The sequence below is a fragment of the Lolium perenne genome, chromosome 1 (assembly GCF_019359855.2).
Source record: "Lolium perenne isolate Kyuss_39 chromosome 1, Kyuss_2.0, whole genome shotgun sequence".
Lineage (NCBI taxonomy): Eukaryota > Viridiplantae > Streptophyta > Magnoliopsida > Poales > Poaceae > Lolium > Lolium perenne.
Genome location: NC_067244.2, coordinates 38,592,006 through 38,613,120, shown reverse-complemented (window position 1 = coordinate 38,613,120; position 21,115 = coordinate 38,592,006). Strand labels below are relative to the sequence as shown.

The window sequence follows — 21,115 nt, the reverse complement described above, 5'->3', positions numbered from 1 at the left end:
ACCTCCCCGTTCCAGCGGGCAGCGGAAGTAGTAGCTCCTCTTGAATCCGACAGCACGACGGCGTGGTGTCGGTGGTGGTGTAGAAGTCCGGCGGAGCTTCGCTAAGCTATGCGGGCAATATGGAGTGGAGGAGCTTGGCTAGGGTTTGGGAGGGGTGGCCGGCCACTCTATGGGGGGCGGCCAGCTTATGGTCTTGGGGTGGCCGGCCCCCTCCCTTGGCCCCTCATTATATAGGTGGATCCCAAGTGTTGGTGTCCAAGTCTTCGAATAAGACCCGAAACCAAAACCTTCCATAGGAGGGGAAACCTAGCCCAACTAGGACTCCCACCCAAAGGTGGGATTCCCACCTCCCATGTGGGGGTGGCCGGCCCCCTATGGTGGAGTCCACTTGGGACTCCACCCCATCTAGGGCTGGCCGGCCATGGAGGTGGAGTCCCTTGTGGACTCCACCTTCCTTGGTGGTTTCTTCCGGACTTTTCTAGAACCTTCTAGAACCTTCCATAGAACCTTCCGCGACATTTTATTTCACATAAAATGACATCCTATATATGAATCTTATTCTCCGGACCATTCCGGAACTCCTCGTGATGTCCGGGATCTCATCCGGGACTCCGAACAAATATTCGAACTCCATTCCATAATTCAAGTGCTACCATTTCAACATCCAACTTTAAGTGTGTCACCCTACGGTTCGAGAACTATGCGGACATGGTTGAGTACTCACTCCGACCAATAACCAATAGCGGGATCTGGAGATCCATAATGGTTCCCACATATTCAACGATGACTTTAGTGATCGAATGAACCATTCACATATATTACCAATTCCCTTTGTCTCGCGATATTTTACTTGTCCGAGGTTTGATCTTCGGTATCACTCTATACCTTGTTCAACCTCGTCTCCTGACAAGTACTCTTTACTCGTACCGTGGTATGTGGTCTCTTATGAACTTATTCATATGCTTGCAAGACATTAGACGACATTCCACCGAGAGGGCCCAGAGTATATCTATCCGTCATCGGGATGGACAAATCCCACTGTTGATCCATATGCCTCAACTCATACTTTCCGGATACTTAATCCCACCTTTATAGCCACCCATTTACGCAGTGGTGTTTGGTGTAATCAAAGTACCTTTCCGGTATAAGTGATTTACATGATCTCATGGTCATAAGGACTAGGTAACTATGTATCAAAAGCTTATAGCAAATAACTTAATGACGAGATCTTATGCTACGCTTAATTGGGTGTGTCCATTATATCATTCACACAATGACATAACCTTGTTATTAATAACATCCAATGTTCATGATTATGAAACTAATCATCCATTAATCAACAAGCTAGTTTAAGAGGCATACTAGGGACTTCTTGTTTGTCTACATATCACACATGTACTAATGTTTCGGTTAATACAATTCTAGCATGATATATAAACATTTATCATAAACATAAAGATATAAATAATAACCACTTTATTATTGCCTCTAGGGCATATCTCCTTCACATCAGGAGCAGAAGCAGTGCTTATTCTTGGGGCAGAGAATCTTGCAGCTGCTGCTCTTGCAGGTGCTAAAGCTCTTGGAGCTTCTGGTGCTGCTCTTGCTCTTGGAGTTGCTGGTGCTGCTCTTGCTCTTGGAGGTGCTGGTGCTTCTCTTGCTGTTGGAGGTGCAAGTGCTAGTGGAGGAGCTGCTGATGTGCTTGCAGATGCTGAAGTGTTGCCCTCATCACTTTGCCTTGTACTCTATAAACATGAAAATAAAGTGAATATTGTTCAAAAGCAAGTAGTGTACATGGCTTAAACATACAATTTTTTTACCTGGTGGTTATTCTTCCTAACTTGCAGCTGTGGCTTCAGAGGTGCCTGGCAACTAGTGTACCTATGGCCAACAACCTTGCAGTTGCTGCAAGTAATACTGGCCATCCTAGAAGTGTCTCTTGGTGCAAGAACTTCAAATTGTCCCTTTCTTCTTTTAACTTGTTTCCTTCCTGGCTTCCCTCTGAAAACATGTGGATCTATGTCATCAGTCTATGCCTTTTTCCAATCATCTGGACCAGGCACAGGGTACACAACATATTTGTAGGCTTCTTTGTACAGTGGCTTCTTGAAGAACTCATGTACATAGTCCTTTGGATGATGTCTCACTTTCATAATTACATCAATTGCATGACTGCAAAGTACTCCAGTGATATCCCATTTCCTACAGGTGCAAGTGTGGTTCTTTAGGTTGACTGCACAATTTCTTTTGATGTTGCTAACTTGCCACAGGTCAACATCACAATTCCTTGCAGTGCATTCCCTTGACCACCTCTTTGCATCTTCCAACTTCTCAGCATAGTGTGGAGTGATCTCCCATCTAGTTCTCTGTCTTCTCTCTTGTCCCATTGTTCTTTACCATGACTTTATTCCTTAGGCCTTCTAGCATTGTTCTGGTATGCTTGTTCCTCACATCCAGGATCATTTTGTTGAACACTTTTGAAATATTGTTCACAACAAGATCTGTTTTGCAGTTTGTATCAAAAGCATGCTTGGCCCATGTCTCTACAGGAATCTGCATGAGCCAATTATAAGCCTCCTCACAATCTGCCTTCATAGCATCCATTGCGCTGTCAAATTCTGGTTTTGTGTAACAATAACTAGCTGCATCCATGTGCTTCTTCATCTCTGGCCCTCTGAATCCAGCAGATTGGAAGTTGGCACAAATATGCCTCAAACAGAACCTATGAGGAGAATGTGGGAAAACTTGTGATACATCTTTGAGAAGTCCCTGCAAACATGAACAAAACAATTGTTACTGTTTGTTTCATTTTAAAGCAAAGAGAAATGAACTGTAATAGACAAATTATATGTTACTGCACTAACCTTTTGCCTATCAGAAATAATTGTGTACATTCCAAATTTTCCAGACTCCCCAATACAATACCTAAGCTGAGTCAGAAACCATAATCAACTGGCTGTGTCTTCCTTGTCCACCACACCAAATGCAATAGGGAAAATGTTATTGTTCCCATCTCTACCTGTTGCAGCAAGTATTTGTTGGCCAGTGCTCAATTTAATGAAGCATCCATCTACCCCTGTGTGGGTAAGCTAACAAAGAAAAGTTTCTGCTAGGAAGAAAGTAATGCATTTACAAGAATAATTACCTATGAAGGGCCTACAGCCATTTAGAAAGTCTTCCTTTGATGCATTGCGACAGTAAAATAACCCATGAAACCATGGGTTTGTACTAGGATGCTCAACTAAATGCTTTGTTGTCACAATACACATGCTGGCAGGATTAGTGTCAAGGACAGCTTGAAGATAGTCCCTCAACCTTGTGTATTGTGCCTTCTGGTCACCCATAACAATAGCAAATGCCTTCTTCCTTGCTCTGTAAGCTTTGCTTTTGGGGACTGGTACACCCAACTTCTGCTTTGCATTGTCAATGAGTGTGTCAACAGTAGTGTTTGGATCAATTCTAACAGCCTGCTCAGACTGTTTGGCAAGCCAATCAATAGTTACCTTTGTGTGCTGTCCAGAGGCAATACAAGTGTGAACCCCTAGAATTTTCCTTATGCAAAAAGTCTTCTCATGTGCAATCTTTGAGGCACTGGTGTAGAAGGGACAACCCTTATCTGCTATAGGACAACAAACTATGATTCTATCACTGTCATTCCTCTAGTACTGAAAATTCCTAAGCTGAGCTATGTGGTATGTCCTTAGAGCCCTCCTGAACTGGTATACATCAGTGAAACAAAGCTTCATAGCTATCTTTTCATGTGGGTTTGCCCTGGTTTCATCATAACAAACTCTTTTCTTTATTTTCTTCAGCCTCCTCTTCCTTCCACTGGCAGGTACAAATTTGGACACAAACCCATCATCATCACTGTCTGCAAGTCTTCATCAGATGTAGGCATGAAATAATTGCCTTCTTCAAATTTAACCTCCTCGTGATGTGAGCTACTAGTAGGACCACACTTTGCTGCCTTGTTCTTTAGTGGGATGATTTTCTCTGTAATTTCCTCAACCTCTGAATCTTCCTCTGGTTCAAAAATCTCTTCAACATCAGTGTCACCTTCAAAATGAAGAAATGGGTCAGCCTTCTGTTCTTTCATTTTTTGCAGATTCTCCATTGTTTCTTCATTCTCTGCATTATGTGATGCATGCCTCTTCTTCCTAAGCTCCCTCATTAGCTCCAATTCTGCTTCAATACCTGCCTCCCTCTCAGCTGCTAGCTGCTAGTTAAGGTCTGTACTCACCATCATAGTACATGTACTCACCCTCATATTCACCAACCTCATTATCATTTACCTCCTTATCACTATCATATCCATCTTCCAAGTCTTCATCTTGATCTGATTCAACAACCTCTTTTGCCTTTTTTTTATGGTGCTGTTGTGTTGTGTGCTAATGTACAAAACATCACTGTAGTCAATTGTCACTGGTACACCTCCTCCACTTCATCTGCCATGAAATTGACCCTGACTTGTTATCTGACAGCTAAACATGTACATCAACTACATCTGTAGCTTCAACATCTTCTCTGTTTAAACCAATTGGCCATTTTGCTTTGTGCTTCACCACTATTAGATTGAGTACCTTCTCAGTGTCATAAAGCTCAAGCATTTCATGTACCTTTGCCATGCTATCAACTACCTCCATTCCTTCCTTCCCTTTGCCTCTTTCTTTAACATAGTACATGTAGTCTATGATGCCATAGCCACGTTGTTCTACCAGAGCTAGCAAATTCAATACAGTGATGTCTGAGCTGCTAATAGTCCTCTCCAAATCATCTTCACCACTAAAATGAAATCTAATCTCCCAGATATCATCATCCAAACTGCAAATAATTGTCCACATTATCAAGACAGAGATGAGAACTGAGCTTACTCGACGCCTATCATGCCTACTGCAAATCATCTATAGAACACAATACTCTACAACATCGGTGGCAGGGGAGGGGAGAGAGGAGTGAGCTTACTCGATGCCGCCGCCGAAACTTGACGCCCACCGGTGGCTGGTCTTGCAGGGTGAAGCAACCACGGCTATTGCAAAAGCGGTGGCTGCCCTCTGCTCCGGCGACGGCTGCTCCACCGCCGCCGCCTCCCGTCCGCAGACTCGCCACCCGTCGCGTCCTCGCGTGCGGGGCCACAGCCGCCTGCGCCTGCGCCGCCACCACAGCCTGCGGCTGCGCCGCCGGCGCCGCCGCCATCCTCCGAGTCAGCAGTGAGCGCTGCCATCCGTGTACGAAAGGAGAGAGAGAGGAACGAGTGACTCACCGTCCCAACCGTCTGAACCCTAATCCTATCTGAGCGCGCGGAGGGGCCCACGTCCGACCGGCCGTTAACGACCGTTTTCTTCTTCCGTCCAGGATTGGACACGTCAACAAAGTGGGTGGGGTCAGCTTGTCAGATTCAGTGCCAATTCGCTGCAAATTCGCCATTTGCGTATTCGGCAAAAAACCAACTGAAATGTGGTGGTTTTATGTCCCACAGACGTAAAGTGATGGTCTTTCGTAAATTTGGCCACCAATATGGTGGTTTTATGCTATTCACTCGTGGATGGTTGGACGTATCAAGTTGGACATGCGGTAGCACACACTCCGACCAATCTCTCTCTTGAATAAAAAAATCAGCAGAGATGGATTTTTTCCACTCAAGTGCATATCCTTGACATTTTCTAAATTACCATGTCTCGGATAAGTTATAATTAGACAAACTAATCTATTGACTAGTGTTCACTGTTGAGAGTCTAGAAATGAATACATGATCAAAAAGAAGTTCGGAAAAAACTTTCTTCCTTCCGTGGTCGCTCATGCTGGCAGTGGCATAGCGACAGGTCAGCTTGTCAATCTTGATCGATTCCCCGTTGGATTGGAGCCCTCGATCTGGGTGGCGGCGCGCTGGCAACAACGATAGATTGTATAGAAAAAATTTCTATAGGATCCAAATCCTACACAATATAAATCTTACGAATAAAAGGAGGCCTTATACTCCAAACTATCGCAAGGGGCGTCAGTGGCTTTCCACAAGGACGTCTGGGAGGCTAAAGTGCCCCTGAAGATCAAGATTTTCTCCTGACAGCTCATTCTGGATAGATTACCTTCTAGCCAACAAATTGCGACAAGAAATGGTCCGGCCACGGGAAACTGCTCGCTTTGCGGTGTTGTGGAAGATGTCGGACTCATCTTCTTCTCTTGCTCCCTGGCTAAGTTTGCTTGGAGTGCTCTCAGACAGATCCTGGACTGCTCCTGGAGCCCTGGGAATTTTTTACAATTCCACGCCATCCTTTCTAGCCTAGCGGGAAGGGCCCGTAGGCTTCTGTAGTTCCTCTTTTTAGCTCAATCTTGGACACTTTGGAACATCCGCAATAAGCTTACTATCGAGAAAAAAGTTATTAACCACCCGTTAATGTTATTTCCAAAACTGCTATTTTCCTACAGCTTTGGACCATCAAGGCAAAGGCGAGCGATCGGGAGGGCCTCCGGTGGTTGGAGAACAAGCAGAGGGAGCTATACGCCACCGTCAGACCAGGGCACTCAAGCTAAAGAAGATCAAGTAGATCTGGCACGTCGAGATCTCCAGCACCTACCCCGGCCTCTTGTGCTGTGCTTGTTCTCTATGTTTTGTTATGCTTGTAACCTGCTTAAACTCTTGGCTAAGCTGTATGCCGCAGCATGTTACTTCCGTTGTATGAATCTAAGGGCTTTATTAATTTAAAGTCGGGCATTGTGATGCCTTTTATCTAAAAAAAATGGAGGCCTTATGTTGTGAAGAGAAGAGTGCTGCTTTTGCGGGAACTTTTTTTTTAACTCGATCCCCGGATGTTTACATTCCTTTGTCGTTTACGAGAATCCCTTTGCCGTCCTCTGAACACGGTGAAACGGTCAACAAATTGCACGGATAAATCCCCTTGGAGTTCCAATATCTCCTTGCAGCTAGGCTACAGGGTCGCAGATATGGACGCAGGGCTTGGAAACAGGTGCAGAGATCTTAGAGAGTCGATAGCGATCGGCGAACACTTAACCATTCTATCTTGATGTCGTCCAAGCTGCTCCATATTAGTCAGACAAATGCAGCATCCCGTTATAAACGAAAAGCTCTTGGCCAGGCATCTCCTTCCTTCCCCATTTAAGCTGTAGCCAAGCACTCCACATTTCACAGTTAAGCTGTAACCAAGCACTTAGGCTTCACATTTGCGAACATTCTCCAAAATGTCAAGCATGGCATGCTCGGACTTCTCGGGTGCTGAGCTTTCCGGCCACGAGCCATTCGTACTCCAGGCTCGTATTCCTGATGGACACCACCAGTTTCTCGCTTCCGACTTGTTTCAGGATCATCGTGCGCCGCAGCCGAAGGGCGACGCCCACGCGACCATTGCGACACCGCCGCTGGCGTTCGCGGTGCGGCGGCGCGACCCGGAGCTCGTTGGTCCGGCCGCGCCGACGCCAGGTGAAACCAAGCGTCTCTCTGACATCGACGACCAGGGTACGCTGCGCGGTCACGTTTCGTTCGCTCTCGTCTACCGCGGCCGCGTGCCGGAGGACGGCGACTTCGCGCAGGGCGACCCGGTGAGCGTCATCCGACGCGCGCTCGGCGAGGCACTGGTGCATTACTACCCGCTGGCCGGGCGGCTGAGGGAGGTGGAGGGGCGGAAGCTGGTGGTGGACTGCACCGGTGAGGGGGTGCTGTTCGTGGAGGCCGACGCCGACGTGAGGCTTGCGGAGCTGGAGCTCGGCGCCGGGCTCAGGCCGCCGTTCCCGTGCATGGACCAGCTGCTCTTCGATGTGGAGGGCTCCAGCGGCGTGCTCGGCTGCCCGTTGCTGCTAATCCAGGTGTACATACTACGTAGCGCGGTAGCGGGGTGCTGTAAGTAACACGTAATATTTTGCATGCATATGCTGAACATATGCACTGTTCTGTCATGGTCACCAGGTGACTCGACTGCTCTGCGGTGGCCTCGTCCTCACACTCCGGCTCAACCACACCATCTGCGACGCCATCGGCATCGCCCAGTTCCTGAATGCCGTCGCGGAGTTCGCCCGCGGCCTCCCGCTGCCGACCGTGGTGCCCGCTTGGTCCCGCGATCTCCTCGAGGCGCGCAGCCCGCCTTCGCCGTCTTTCCCGCACCGCGAATACAATCATGTTCCGCTGCCACCGCCACCGCCGTCAGCGGCGGACGACGACATGGTCATGCGTTCCTTCACTTTTACTTCCGCTGACATTGCCGCGATCAAGAAACGCCTCCCTCCTCTCCTCCGCGATACGGCCACCAGCTTCGAGGTGCTCACGGCGTCCCTCTGGCGTGCCCGCACCGAGGCGCTCGAGATCCCGCAGGGCCAGGACGCGTGGCTGGTCTTCATCGCCAACTTCAGGGCCTTCCCGGAGCTGAGCCTGCCGGCAGGGTACTATGGCAACGCGTGCGTGCCCCCGACTGCGCTGACAGATGCCGCCACGCTGCGCCACGGCTCGATCGGCGACGCGGTGGCGCTAGTGCGGCAGGCCAAGGCCACGGTGACGGCCGAGTACGTGCGTTCCACTCTCGACGTGCTGGTGCTGCGGGGACGGCCGTGCCTGGCTGTGCACAACGTGTTCGCCGTGTCAGACAACCGGCACGCCGGGTTTAGCCGCGTGGACTTCGGGTGGGGCAAGCCGGTGTACGGCGGCCCTGCCGATACTATCTTCGGCGTGGGCTTCTTTGTCGCCGCCAAGGACAGGGACGGGAAGGATGCGGTCGTGGTGCCGATCGTGCTACCGCGGCCGGCCATGGAGCGGTTCGCCGCGGAGGTGGGCAAGCTTTGCAAGGCATAGATTGTGGCATGGCAGTCCGCTTATCACATTAGGATTTAGCTTATACTTCTATCTCTCGACGCAGAGACAGGAGATCAAAAGCTCGCTCAAGACTTGAGCACGCCAGAAAAATAAGCAAGTGCGTCTTCGTTTGAAAAAACAGAGACAAATTATCTGATATTGCATCTCATACTGCTTATATCTCAAGTACACCCACTGGTTTAGAGTTTTGACAGTGACAACTAAAGTTCAGACATCCATATGCAAAGAGTGCAACTGATAACATCTAGAAATGATATAAGAGACTTCGATGTTCACTCATAGTGCAATTTACATACCGATACGACAGCTACCAAAACGACCACCAGGCACCAGCACAAGCGACAAGTCAACATAACGTTCTCAAAGGCCGCTGCGGTGCACATACAGCTTCAGTCATGTTCGACTCGTGGTTACAGCTAGATTAGGCAAAGTATGGCCCCTTCAAACATATTGCTGGCCTGGAGAAGCTCTGAAGCATCTTGCAGAACTCCCTGCCCTTGCTTTCAGCTACAGAGCTATCAAAAGTTACTGTCATGGTTTCTAGCACTGTTGCCCAATCGAATAACCGCCTCACTAGACCAGCTTCATTTTCAGTTCCTATCAGATTACGAAATTCTACTTCTTGGAGGCAATTCAGCGCAAGTTCACCCGTCTTCCAGTTTGGTGGCTGATCGCAAACACAACCTGACGGACACACAGTTTGTGCCTGAAACGATGTAAATAGCAGCTTAATAAGATTACCTGATATGATTTAATGCGGCAAAATAAGAAAGATGGAATAGACTGAAGCCAACATAATAAGAAATTTTATGACTTGCGTGAAATATATAATGGATTTATGGACAGTGACGGAAACACGCACACCCATGCATTTAAGTACAAACGTATTTCCGTATAAAATGTCTTCAATAAATTTACAAAAAATAACAAATGTGGTTCAAATAATTACACAGATTGCTGAGAAAGTGAGAATATGATTGCTCTATGCAAATAGACTAAAACAAAAAATGTTGTTCAAATAATTACACAGTCAGGTAGTGTGCTATCGATAAAACACAATCAGGTAGTGTGCTATCGATAAAACACAATGAATCAGGTGAGAGTTGAGTTGTGTTCCTCCCTCCAACAGAGCCGTTGGTTCCTTTATATATGCACCTTGGATCAATAATCCTCTGTGAGTTAAGCTTATAGACATCACCATCTTAAGGGAAGATCTCATTTAGGTTTAAATGTTGGATATTTGCAGGTTCTAGTCCTTCCCTAAATGATCGAATACAATATCGTCTGTACGTATTCAAGAAATCCCTAAGGTCTTGTATACGAGTACAAAGTACAAACACAACATCTGTACGTATTATGCAGTATCTTTGAAGGTAGTTTTCCCCTACATATCGTCACTTAGGCCATTGTTATTGATGAAACCTTAAAAAACACATGACTGAAGAATAGTAGTATATCAATATTTTCTCCTAAATTATAACTATTTTATGAAGACTGAGCCTGCCATGCAATGACATTGTCCACATATCCTAATGGGAGCTTGCCTCTATAATCCTTCCCCAGACCCCACCTAGTGTGGGAGCTTCTAGCACTGGGTCTGTCCTTTTTAACAATCTTAGGGAAAGTATTGCCAAGCTATGACAACTTGGAGTAAGATGCATTGTCATTAGCAGATCCATAGGAAACATACCTTTTTCATATTTAACTTGGAGTAAAGCATCCAATATCAAACAAATAATCATAAGTAGGGCAACTAGAAGCTCAAGCTAGGCGTGCGAAATATAAATGCATACACAGGTATTAGACATAAACAAAGAAAGGATAGTATTACCCCTGGCCTTCCATCAACAAGTGTAAGATACAGCTTTCTAACACCAGTACACATCCTGAGAATATGGTACAAACTAGGTCCACATGAATGTCCCATTGCCATTATATCCAGAGCTAAGTTTATAATGTTCGGGAACCTTGTAATGTCCTCCATCAAGTACTCCAAGTTAGTAATGTCCTTCTGCAGAATCGTGGAAAGTCACGAAAAAGAATTACTTCTGATGGTTAGTAACATACAAGAAAACACCTCGTCAGAAAATATAATAAAACACAAGAATTGGTTCTTTTATGCTAGAAAGTCCAAGTTCATGTGTCCAATTAATCAACCGATATATTAGTGAAGTCGTAGTAGGTTGTAACTGTAACGGTAACTATTCGAATGCAGAAAAATGTGCATGTCAGAGGAAAGATAGCTACTAGGAAGATAAAGAATTGGGTGAACTAATCCATATTTTGGGACTTCAGGAAAGAAAAACAAGTGAGAATTTTGTACGCCTACTATACAATCCTTAATTTGGATACCAAGTTTCTGCAATGATGTCATAAATAACATACAGATGAACTCACCGCTCGAAAGATAAGTACGATTCTTAGATTCTGGATGTGGCGCCAGTGACATAAAATCCCCGTCCAATGGCTATTGTATAATTTATATTTAGACTCAGCTCTATCATACACAATAAAAGGGTTTGTGAACAACCACTTGAGATTTTCCATCTTGCCAAAATGAGTGAATCTTGAATCGTAGGCATCCCTCCAAGCGAGGGACACCAGCTGAGGGCCGGAGATGTTTGCAACTGGTTCATTATAATTAAAACCTTTAGCAAAGCATGACATCACATCTAACAGTTTGAGTGCTGGCGCCACGACAGTTAGCTGCTGCAAGCCATGTAGATGATCTAGCTTGATTTCTATGAGAGAATTTGAGTGTATTGCAAAGTTGCCTAGACCCAAGGCATAACGAACAACGAGTTTCCGTAAGGCCGGACAGCGTGGGGAGGAGACAACATCACCAAGCATGCACGGACCATGTAACTCGATGCACTCCAGGAAGAGGTGGGTGAGCCTGGCGAATATGCCCAGAGGTGGCACCGCAAGGCCTTGATACTCTAGTTCGAGGCGGATTGAAATGGCGTTCTCAAAGCAAGGCAGCTCAAGGGGGCCTCCTTCTGGGTCCTCGTCCACCGCCTCAAATCTTGGATCATAATGATTCCTCCAATAGAAGGATTTCAGCTGAGGGGCGGAGATTTCTGCAACCGGTTGAATATGACTCTGGCTCGAAGCAAAGCAGCAGGTCACATTTAACAGTATGAGTGTGGGTGCCATAACAGTGAGCTGCTGCAAACCATACAGATTTGTGAGATCCAGTAGCTTGAGAGACTCAGAATGAATGGAGAAGTTGCCCAGCCCAAGGGCATCGTCTGGGTGCAGATTCTTTAGCTCGATTTCTAGGAGAGAATTTGAGTGTATTGCAAAATTGCCTAAACCCCAGGCATCATGGATGACGAGCTTCCGTAAGGCCGGACAGCGTGGGGAGGAGACAACATCACCAAGCATGCATGGACCATGTAACTCGATGCGATCCAGGAAGAGATGGGTGAGCCTGGCGAATATGCCCAAAGGTGGCACCACAAGGCCAAGATACTCTAGTTCGAGGTGGATAGAAGTGGCATTCTCAAAGCAGGGCAGCTCAAGGGGGGCTCCTTCTGCGTCCTCCACCGCCTCGTAACTTGGATCATAACGATTCCTCCAACAGAAGGATTTCAGCTGAGGGGCAGAAATGTTTGCAACTGGTTGATTATGACTCTGGCCCGAAACAAAGCAGCAGGTCACATTTAACAGTATGAGTGTCGGTGCCATAACAGTGAACTGCTGCAAACCATACAGATTTGTGAGATCCAGTAGCTTGAGAGACTCAGAATGAATGGAGAAGTTGCCCAGCCCAAGGGCATCGTCTGGGTGCAGATTCTTTAGCTCGATTTCTAGGAGAGAATTTGAGTGTATTGCAAAATTGCCTAAACCCCAGGCATCATGGATGACGAGCTTCCGTAAGGCCGGACAGCGTGGGGAGGAGACAACATCACCAAGCATGCATGGACCATGTAACTCGATGCGATCCAGGAAGAGATGGGTGAGCCTGGCGAATATGCCCAAAGGTGGCACCACAAGGCCAAGATACTCTAGTTCGAGGTGGATAGAAGTGGCATTCTCAAAGCAGGGCAGCTCAAGGGGGGCTCCTTCTGCGTCCTCCACCGCCTCGTAACTTGGATCATAACGATTCCTCCAACAGAAGGATTTCAGCTGAGGGGCAGAAATGTTTGCAACTGGTTGATTATGACTCTGGCCCGAAACAAAGCAGCAGGTCACATTTAACAGTATGAGTGTCGGTGCCATAACAGTGAACTGCTGCAAACCATACAGATTTGTGAGATCCAGTAGCTTGAGAGACTCAGAATGAATGGAGAAGTTGCCCAGCTCAAGGGCATCGTCTGGGTGCAGTTCCTTTAGCTTGATTTGTACGAGAGAATCCGAGTGGATTGTAAAGTTGCCCAGACCCCAGGCATTATCAACAGTGAGTTTCCGTAAGGCCGGGCAGCGTTGCGAGGAGACAACATCACCAAGCGTGCACGGACCACGTAGATGGATGCAAGCCAGGAAGAGGGTGCTGAGCCGGGCGAATACTCCAGAAGGTGACACGGCGAGGCCAAGATAATACCCTAGTTCGAGGCGGATGGAGATGGCGTTCTCGAAGCAGGGCAGCTCAAGGTCGCCTCTTTCCGCGGCCTCGTCCTCCTCCGTCTCATTCGGCCACGGCGCGGTGATGAATAGACTGCCGGAGAGGCGATCCGCGGCGATGGGAAGCCAGACCGCGACGGACTCGGAAGAGGCGTCCAGTAAATCGACGCGGAGGCGGCGTAGGACCTGCGCTTGAAGTGATTCCAGTGCGGCGCGGATGCCGTGGGGATCTGTGGTGGGGTGAAACCGGAGCCCCGGGAGCAGCGTCCAGAGGCGGCGCCAGCGACTGGAGAGGACGCTGGTCCGCGCCGCGACGGAGGCGTTGCGGAGCTTGAGGAGGATGCTGATGAGAATGTCTTCAGGAAGCGCGCTGAGGCGGTCCTCGCTGCCGCCGTCACCCGTGTCGGAAATCTTGGGTCGCTTGGCGGGGATCTCCCCGTCGCAGTGCTCCATGATCCAAGGATGGACTTGGTGCGGATCACATCCGAGGGTGTAGACGGAGCAGGGGAGGGAGCTCCGGCGGGTCGCCGCTGCGATGGGAAACGGCGATGGTCGGAATCGCCGCCGATTCACATGTGCCAGTGTGGGAGGGCTGTCGGCTGCTGTTGCCTCTGTTGGATGCGAAGCGAGTGTATAAAAAACTGCTAGGCACCACACTACAACAGCACACGGCCCACTTATAAGTTATAATCATACATTTTGTTGGTATCAAAATCTGTGAAATGTGAGAAAGCACGAAATCTGTGAAACTAGTACATTCTGCAATTTGAGATTTTTTGTTTTTTAATAAAATGGGGCAAAATATTTACCCCAATCTTTTCATTAAGAAGAAATATTTTGACAAGATAGTGCGGACCAAATAAATTCAAGGGATTACTCTTTCATCATTAGTTCACCCATCACACTTAACTTTCTCTAAAATAACAAGGTTTTTGGCATTCCAAATTTCTTATGTGACTAGCAAAGTGAGGGACGCAATGGCCTTGCAGTTCGCAATAGAACCATCTCATCGTACTCCACCAATTCTCCGTTGATAGACCCGCCCATTGGTTGGGATGGATGTCAGGGATGCCCATCCACGTTTTGATAGCCTTCTAAATGTGTTTGGTGAACCTAAAATTTACAAATAGATGGCAAGCTGTTTCCGTTTCTTGCTTGCAAAAAGGGCACAAACCGCACTTAGGCCAACCATGTTTTTGTAGCCGGCCCGCCATGTAAACTCTATTTTGTACGAGAATCCATGCAAAATAAATTGTTTTAGGGGGGTGCCCAAGCTTGGCACGCCGACTTGTATATGGGGGAGGATATAAGATGTATTTGGATTGCTACCAAAGCATACCCTACCAATTGTTTGGTCATGGCCAAAAGATTGGTTTTTTTGTTTGGACTAGTACAAATGCCCGTGCGTTGACACGGGTCCAATTTCATTTCTTAATGCACATATATAATTCACAACTCACTATGAAAATTCAAAACAAATCAGAGATATAATATTGTACGATAATACTGAACCCCATTATAAGACAACATTGTTATGCATCATAGTCATGAAAACAGAACAAGTATATGTTGCGTAGATGAGCAGGTCCCTCCAGCCAAGTGGCTATCATGGAGGCAGACGAACTGGTGGGTGCTCTGCTTGCCCATCCCCAACCCATCATCGGTGGCAATGTTGAGAGCAATAACCCGGTCGTTGGTGTCGGAGGCCTTGGCGAGAACCCACCGCCCAGGTACTGATGAACTAATGTTTTAATAATTTGCACCGGCAAGATGGACTCATCCACATGGATCAGCAAACCTAGAACAATAAATGGCACGCTGGTAGCTCTGGATGACAGATAAACACTTTGTATATTTGCAGCAAAAACAAAAAAAATCTACATCTTTCTTGATGGCCTAAAACATAAACTCGACAAAGATAGCTATAGATTTATCTAATTGCAAGAAATTTCCATCTACCAGAAGGTCCATGTTTGTCCACACTCTACCAGAAGGCTGAGGATACATAATGTTTGCGTTAATATGCATCTTTAGATAACTCTAAACAAAGACGACACCACATAGTAGTTCTAATGAGAATTTGCATGTCTTTCTCATATGCAACGGAAATGGTCATTTATATAAGGTCTGAACAGGGGTTCAAAAAGGAAATATGGATCAGATAAGCCTGTAGCTCAACCCTATTTAGCATGTGTCTTAGCATTAAGTAAATATAATAAGTAGACTTGTTTATTGGAATATCCTAATGTGTGGCTCATGCCTGAAATAAAGAAAATACAAGCTATTATTTGTGAGGAAGTCAAGCTCAAATTTAGGGAACTACCCGTCAACTCCAAGTACCTAGCCCTTTATTTCCATTGAATTACTTCAAACATGATTTTAATCCTAACCTATTCTGAAAGCATGTTTTCATACTTAGAACATGAATTATCTATACCAAGCAAATCAAATGCGGAGAGATCATACCAAGTCGATGGGCTACATAAGAAAAAAGTAACTTTTAAAAATGGTAGAAGTGAAGACTGTAAAAATAAAATTTGAAATAACCAGCCTCGTCGATTTTTATTAAGAAAAGTATCAGAACAAAATTACTACTGACTTAAAAAATATACAAAAAAGGAAATAAGTAGTTGTAGAACACTTTGGTATTTTTTATCACTACATGATAGAATATCGAGCAATTGAAGTAAATATCTAAGTAATATATGTGAGACCATCGAGGGGAGGGACATAATGCAAAATAAGCTGACCTGTGACATAACAGATACATTGCTTGTCATCTACAGATAAAAATGAGCCAATTCGTTTTACTACCAGAAGTCCATATTAGTGACCCGCATGGTGGTTTGGTTCTCTTTCTCTTCTTCTTTTTGGAATAGAAACTTACCATTGGCTGCAAAGATTGGTCGACTCTGCAAACTTGCAGTACAGCCCATCCAACAATGCAACTATGCAAGTTCATCAAAGTAGTTTCACACATAACCGGTCCACCGACAATGCAACTATGCTGAGTAGTAAGATTTGGCCTAAAGGAATGAGAAAAGATCAAAATGACCAAACATGTCACAAATGTACCGGGCATTGTGAGTACACGCCGAAATACTGACAGCCATCGAAGGAGCTCATTTGTGAAGAACAAAAGGCATTGATCGATAAGTTATCTGCACTACCACAGCTAAGCAGGAGTTTCTACGCCAGATATTCGAAAACTACACCTTCAGCTTTGCTAGCAGAGAATGCCAACGAAACAATTGTACCAAAAAAAGGCGTTTCTAGGTTTCATACCTCTAGTAGCACGCAAAATGCCAACTTCAGTAGAAATTCGACACAGAAAATCTGCCCCAATCTGCTTTGGGAAATTTTCTGCAAAAAAGAGATTCAATTGCTATACACTTGAGGCACATAATATAATTCTCTTTTGTTTATCCAGAACATACACTAAATCATATTGTTGGTGTATGAACAGAGGGCACTCAGTTCACCTATAACTCAAATGCCCAAGAATGAAATAATTGTTGAACAGGAAAGACATTCAGACATACTCCACTATGAGCATATGAACAGTAGTGTGAACCCATAGTAATCATTGACTAAATACACCATTTGATGGTTCATGGTCCTGAACAAATAAATAGTTCGATGCAGACCATGGATTATAATTTCCAACTACAAGTAACATGCTACTGAAGGGTATTAACACACACATGAGAACTCAACACTACAGGACAGATTAGTGCATACCTTAAAAAATGTGGAGCATACTAACCCATCTACAGTGGAAGGTGAGGAAGACATCCTGCACACAAAGAGCCAATGATAGTCTCCTATAGTGGAGAGAAGGTTATTTTCAAATGCGTTTTAAAATATCTGATTTGGAGTGTATAGTTAACTCATGATTTGGAGTGGTAAAATCACGAACAACAGTAATTCTCCTTGAATCCAGCAAAAAATCCATAAACACACAATAACCCTCAAAAATTTCAGAGATCTCTGATGTTCTTCGATGTCGATGCAGCTTTTGCTTAGCCTGACATAGAGTGCGGCAAAGTTCTAAGAACCAGAAAATTAGATCAAGAAAATACTTGGTGTATGTTTATTTGTAGTGTGAAACCATAGTAATCATGCTCTGTTGCCAATTCAACAATTATTTTATGAAGGATACAACAAATAAATTGTACAGGACGATGGCCATGTTCTCTGGCTCCTCGATTTGCTTCAAAGGAAGAACGCAAAAGGAAACCCTTCCCATCACCGGTCTTGGGACCAGCCGAGTGCCGCGAGAGCACGCGCCTCTGGTTCCTCTTCTTGTCCCTCAACCCCATCTAGCCCCCATGAGCCCACCAACAGACCCAGCATTCCAGCCAACTCCAGATCTCCCTCCCCCTCGAAACCCCTATAAACATATGTAGATTGTAGAGTAGCACTGCATTTAGTTGAATACCAAATTCAAGACTTCCGGAATCAAATAGAGAAGTATGAAATCTGGAGGCACAAACTCAGAGAATAAGTCATGCTCATGAACACATGTTAAATTAGAATCCTTCCCTACTCAAATCAGAAATGTACATAACTACGATTTGTAGTAGAACTCATTCTCTAAGCTGAAAAACAATATTATATCATTTAAAAAATCTGATTAACATACTAAAACACAAGTAGAAAAAAGTTACTGGTCTCATGAGGGATGTGGTTGGCGTGACCAATTTCCAGGAAAGGAAGTCGTGCAAATACATTCATAGTATCCGAATACATCTTTTGAAGACAAAAAAGAAGGAAGGAAAAACAACCTTGCACCAACGGTGGTCATGCCAAGAAATAAATATGACAAAACTTAAGAGTTAAATAGAAATCTAAATATTGAATAGCTCTATTATATTTAGCATCGGCACCAAACTTGGACCAACGACTACTCCCCATCTCAAAAACCATCAATTAAGGATACTACAAAGTTGAGAAAGAAATAAATTCCGAAGCTCAATTTATGTGCTTCGACTGCAAATCTCACCTCCGCGGAAGTCTTTCATAATATTCTAGGAAAGGTTCACTGCAGCAGTCATGCCAAAAATGATAAAACTTAACAGTTAAGTAGCAATCTGAATATTGAATAGCACTATTATATTTAGCATCGGCACCATCGATGACTACTCCCCATCTCAAAATCCATATCAATTAACGATACTACAAAATTGAGAAAGAAATAAATTCGGAAGCTGAATTTATGTGTTTCGACTGCAAATCTCACCTCCATGGAAGTCTTTCATAATATTCCGCAGTTCATGACCTGCTTCCCAGATCTATCAACAATGTGTGCTCAACTCCAAAGAAAAGTTTGTGTGCTGGTAAAAAAAAAAGAAACAGCCATCACGGTCTTATCCCAAACATTATCTTATTTGACTGTCCATCGCGTTCCTCTTTTACTCTATTTGTTGTTCCATACTCCCCACGATTTTTGAAGAAATCATGCAGCTCTACTCTTTTTCTCAACCAGATATGTTGCACATTGTCTAGTTTCATTCATGCAGTCATGCCAAGACAAAATCTAAAATAATTATGTAGGTAACAATCTGAATACTGAATAATGAGGTACCACTCTGCATATTGAATAGTGCATCTAATAGCAACATAAGGAGATGGAGTCGGTAGCTTTCACCAAAGAAATGCAAAAGTGGTACAAAAATTACTGCAGTTTATATGTGTCTGCACAATGTACATACCAGAAGGAGGTCTTCTCATCTCTCACACTCGATGATCCGGTACTCAAACAAATGCATCGCCATGATTTCTTTAATAAGAATTTTTGTGCTCCATTCAGAACCAGGTTCACCCATATTCAGTAGAAGCAATACCCAATCACTCCCGATTTAGGCTAGCTAGCTGTGACGCCAATCTAGAGAACACACTCTGCACCATGTACAGCCTAAAGTTCTTGCATATATCCCCTTTTTTATCTTCTATACCAGCTCTATAGTGATTATCTTTCGATCTGGCTGTGCCAAATCTAGTGGTCTGGCTATGCATCCTCAGAACTTGGGTGGCCTGCTCTTGGATTTGAGGTCTGACCAATGCGCCTATGCTCATCTGCCTGCGGATCTGACGTCTGCCGTCACCGTTGCTCTTCTGGATAGGCATAGAGTGGTTGCAAGGCAAGCCATGGGAGAATAAGACAACTTTTTTTTGTAGCTTGTATAATTGAACCTGGATGGGGATTTGAGTAAAGGAACCTGGGTGCGTAGGGGGCGGGCGGCAGGACGTGAGGACGGCTGAGCGGCAGACCCCTAGCGATCTCCTGCTGTGCCCCTAAGAAGAGCGTGCCAGATGGCCTGGACATGCTGGTCTCGACCGAGCGCGGCGGAGAGGCAGAATGGCAGAGGACGGAGGAGACGACCTGCAGGCCGCACGTGATGTTGGGGAAGAGAGGGGATTTTTTAGCAACGATGAAGGGATGTCCTTTCGGTCCTCGGGCGTTGCCTTGGATTCTGCGAGGCCGAGGGGGTCCTGGACGGCGGCGAGAAGCGCGCGGAGCTCGGTGGCCTCATAGGCGGGGACGTGGTGACGACCACCACTACGGCGACAAAGCTGCATAGGTCGGGCGGAGGGACGAACACAGAGAGGTGTGACGGCTTTCACGTCCAGATCTCGCGGCGGCGGCGGTTCAAACGAGACTCGAGCCGCGCGTGGACTGTCAAGATCTGGTGCCCGACGACCTAGGTCCGGCAGGTGAGATGAGGGCAACGTCGGGCACGGCCCTCCTCCGGCGAGATGCTCGCAGCTGTAACGGCGGGGGGCGGTGTTACGCACGAGAGGAGGTGATTGCCTGACTTAATGACGAGATCTGGTGGTGGAATAAGATGGGCCTGGCCCATGTGGCCGTCGTGTGGTCGAGCGGAGGGACGTGGACAAACGACGAAGAGGTTGACGTATTGTGGATGGCAGAATAAGGAACCACTTTAGTCTTTTTAAGTAGTAGAGATAGTTGCTAACTTTTTGGCTTGTCAATGTTCCACTACCAACTCTAGTTTAATTTTAAGCAGTGTTGGCCAACTTGTCACTACAAGAAAAGTTCTGATAGGCAACGTCCCAAAATCGTCCGCTAAGGGGTATTTTTCGTCGCCTAGGGGCCTAACCCGACGATATGGGTTCTGTTGTCGAAACTGCGTCAGGCAAAGTCCTACCACGTTTTTTTCGGTCCGTCGCGCTTGGGCGCCCTTCCGCCACGGAAAATCGGACCGTTGTAGAAGTGTTTCCGGGAGCCCGTTGATCACGACGTCATGCAAGCCCCGCCACGTGGCGGTACAGCTGGTTAGCTGTCGATTAACGGCGTTAACCGGCTGAAACCCTGTGGTAGATGGTAGGCCCACACGAGGCCTGCCAAATCTTAAGCGGGCCGGCCCATTAAGTTTGCGGGTCGGGCCAGCTGACTTAGTTTGACCGGTCAACTATATAGCTGGGCTGGACCATTAGTTACGTGGGCCGGGCCTAACCTCTAAGGTTGACTGGTCAAAACATTAATGGGCTGGCCCACTAAGCATGTGGGCCTGGCCGAATGCACTCGTTTGACCGGTCAACAGGCAAAAAGGCCGGCCCACAAGACATGTGGGACCCACTTTCCTGTTATCGGGCTGGCCCATTTTACAAGTGGGGTCCACCTTAAAGCAAGTGGGCCGGCCCAAGAAGTTATTGGGCCGGCCCAATTAGCCTGTGGGTCCCACTTTCTCTTACGGCCGGCCCATTTAGTAC

At 46.1% G+C, this 21,115-nt stretch overlaps 2 protein-coding genes and 1 long non-coding RNA gene across 4 annotated transcripts; 1 reads left to right on the top strand and 2 right to left on the bottom strand.

Moving 5' to 3' along the window:
- Positions 1-7,148: 7,148 nt before the first annotated feature.
- On the top strand, positions 7,149-8,972 carry LOC127347100 (benzyl alcohol O-benzoyltransferase-like). The gene is made up of 2 exons (XM_051373328.2): positions 7,149-7,815; positions 7,916-8,972. The coding sequence occupies exons 1-2, from the start codon at positions 7,195-7,197 to the stop codon at positions 8,789-8,791; spliced, it is 1,497 nt and encodes a 498-aa protein (XP_051229288.1). The 5' UTR covers positions 7,149-7,194; the 3' UTR covers positions 8,792-8,972.
- Positions 8,973-9,006: 34 nt separating this feature from the next.
- LOC127347083 (uncharacterized) lies at positions 9,007-14,003 on the bottom strand. The gene is made up of 3 exons (XM_051373312.2): positions 11,210-14,003; positions 10,644-10,823; positions 9,007-9,518 (listed from the first exon to the last, which is right to left on the bottom strand). Exons 1-3 carry the CDS (start codon positions 13,829-13,831, stop codon positions 9,234-9,236), a joined length of 3,087 nt encoding a protein of 1,028 aa, XP_051229272.1. The 5' UTR covers positions 13,832-14,003; the 3' UTR covers positions 9,007-9,233.
- An 820-nt stretch (positions 14,004-14,823) lies between these two features.
- Positions 14,824-20,218, bottom strand: LOC127347076 (uncharacterized). 2 transcript variants are annotated; one of them, XR_007879608.2, is made up of 5 exons: positions 19,093-20,218; positions 18,621-18,714; positions 17,120-17,771; positions 16,664-16,741; positions 14,824-16,404 (listed from the first exon to the last, which is right to left on the bottom strand). It is a non-coding gene; the product is annotated as an uncharacterized lncRNA (long non-coding RNA). The 2 variants fall into 2 exon arrangements; XR_007879607.2 differs by having other exon boundaries at positions 14,824-16,741.
- Between the last annotated feature and the right edge of the window lie 897 nt (positions 20,219-21,115).

Bases quoted from the DNA above. Each gene is read 5' to 3' on its own strand.
- LOC127347083 (XM_051373312.2), bottom strand. From the start codon at position 13,831: ATGGAGCACTGCGACGGGGAGATCCCCGCCAAGCGACCCAAGATTTCC. The intron at 10,824-11,209 runs GTGAGTTCATCT...ACGATTCTGCAG, and splicing joins TCGTACTTATCTTTCGAGCG to AAGGACATTACTAACTTGGA. The intron at 9,519-10,643 runs GTAATACTATCC...ACATCGTTTCAG, and splicing joins TTGTTGATGGAAGGCCAGGG to GCACAAACTGTGTGTCCGTC.
- LOC127347100 (XM_051373328.2), top strand. From the start codon at position 7,195: ATGTCAAGCATGGCATGCTCGGACTTCTCGGGTGCTGAGCTTTCCGGC. The intron at 7,816-7,915 runs GTGTACATACTA...CATGGTCACCAG, and splicing joins GCCCGTTGCTGCTAATCCAG to GTGACTCGACTGCTCTGCGG.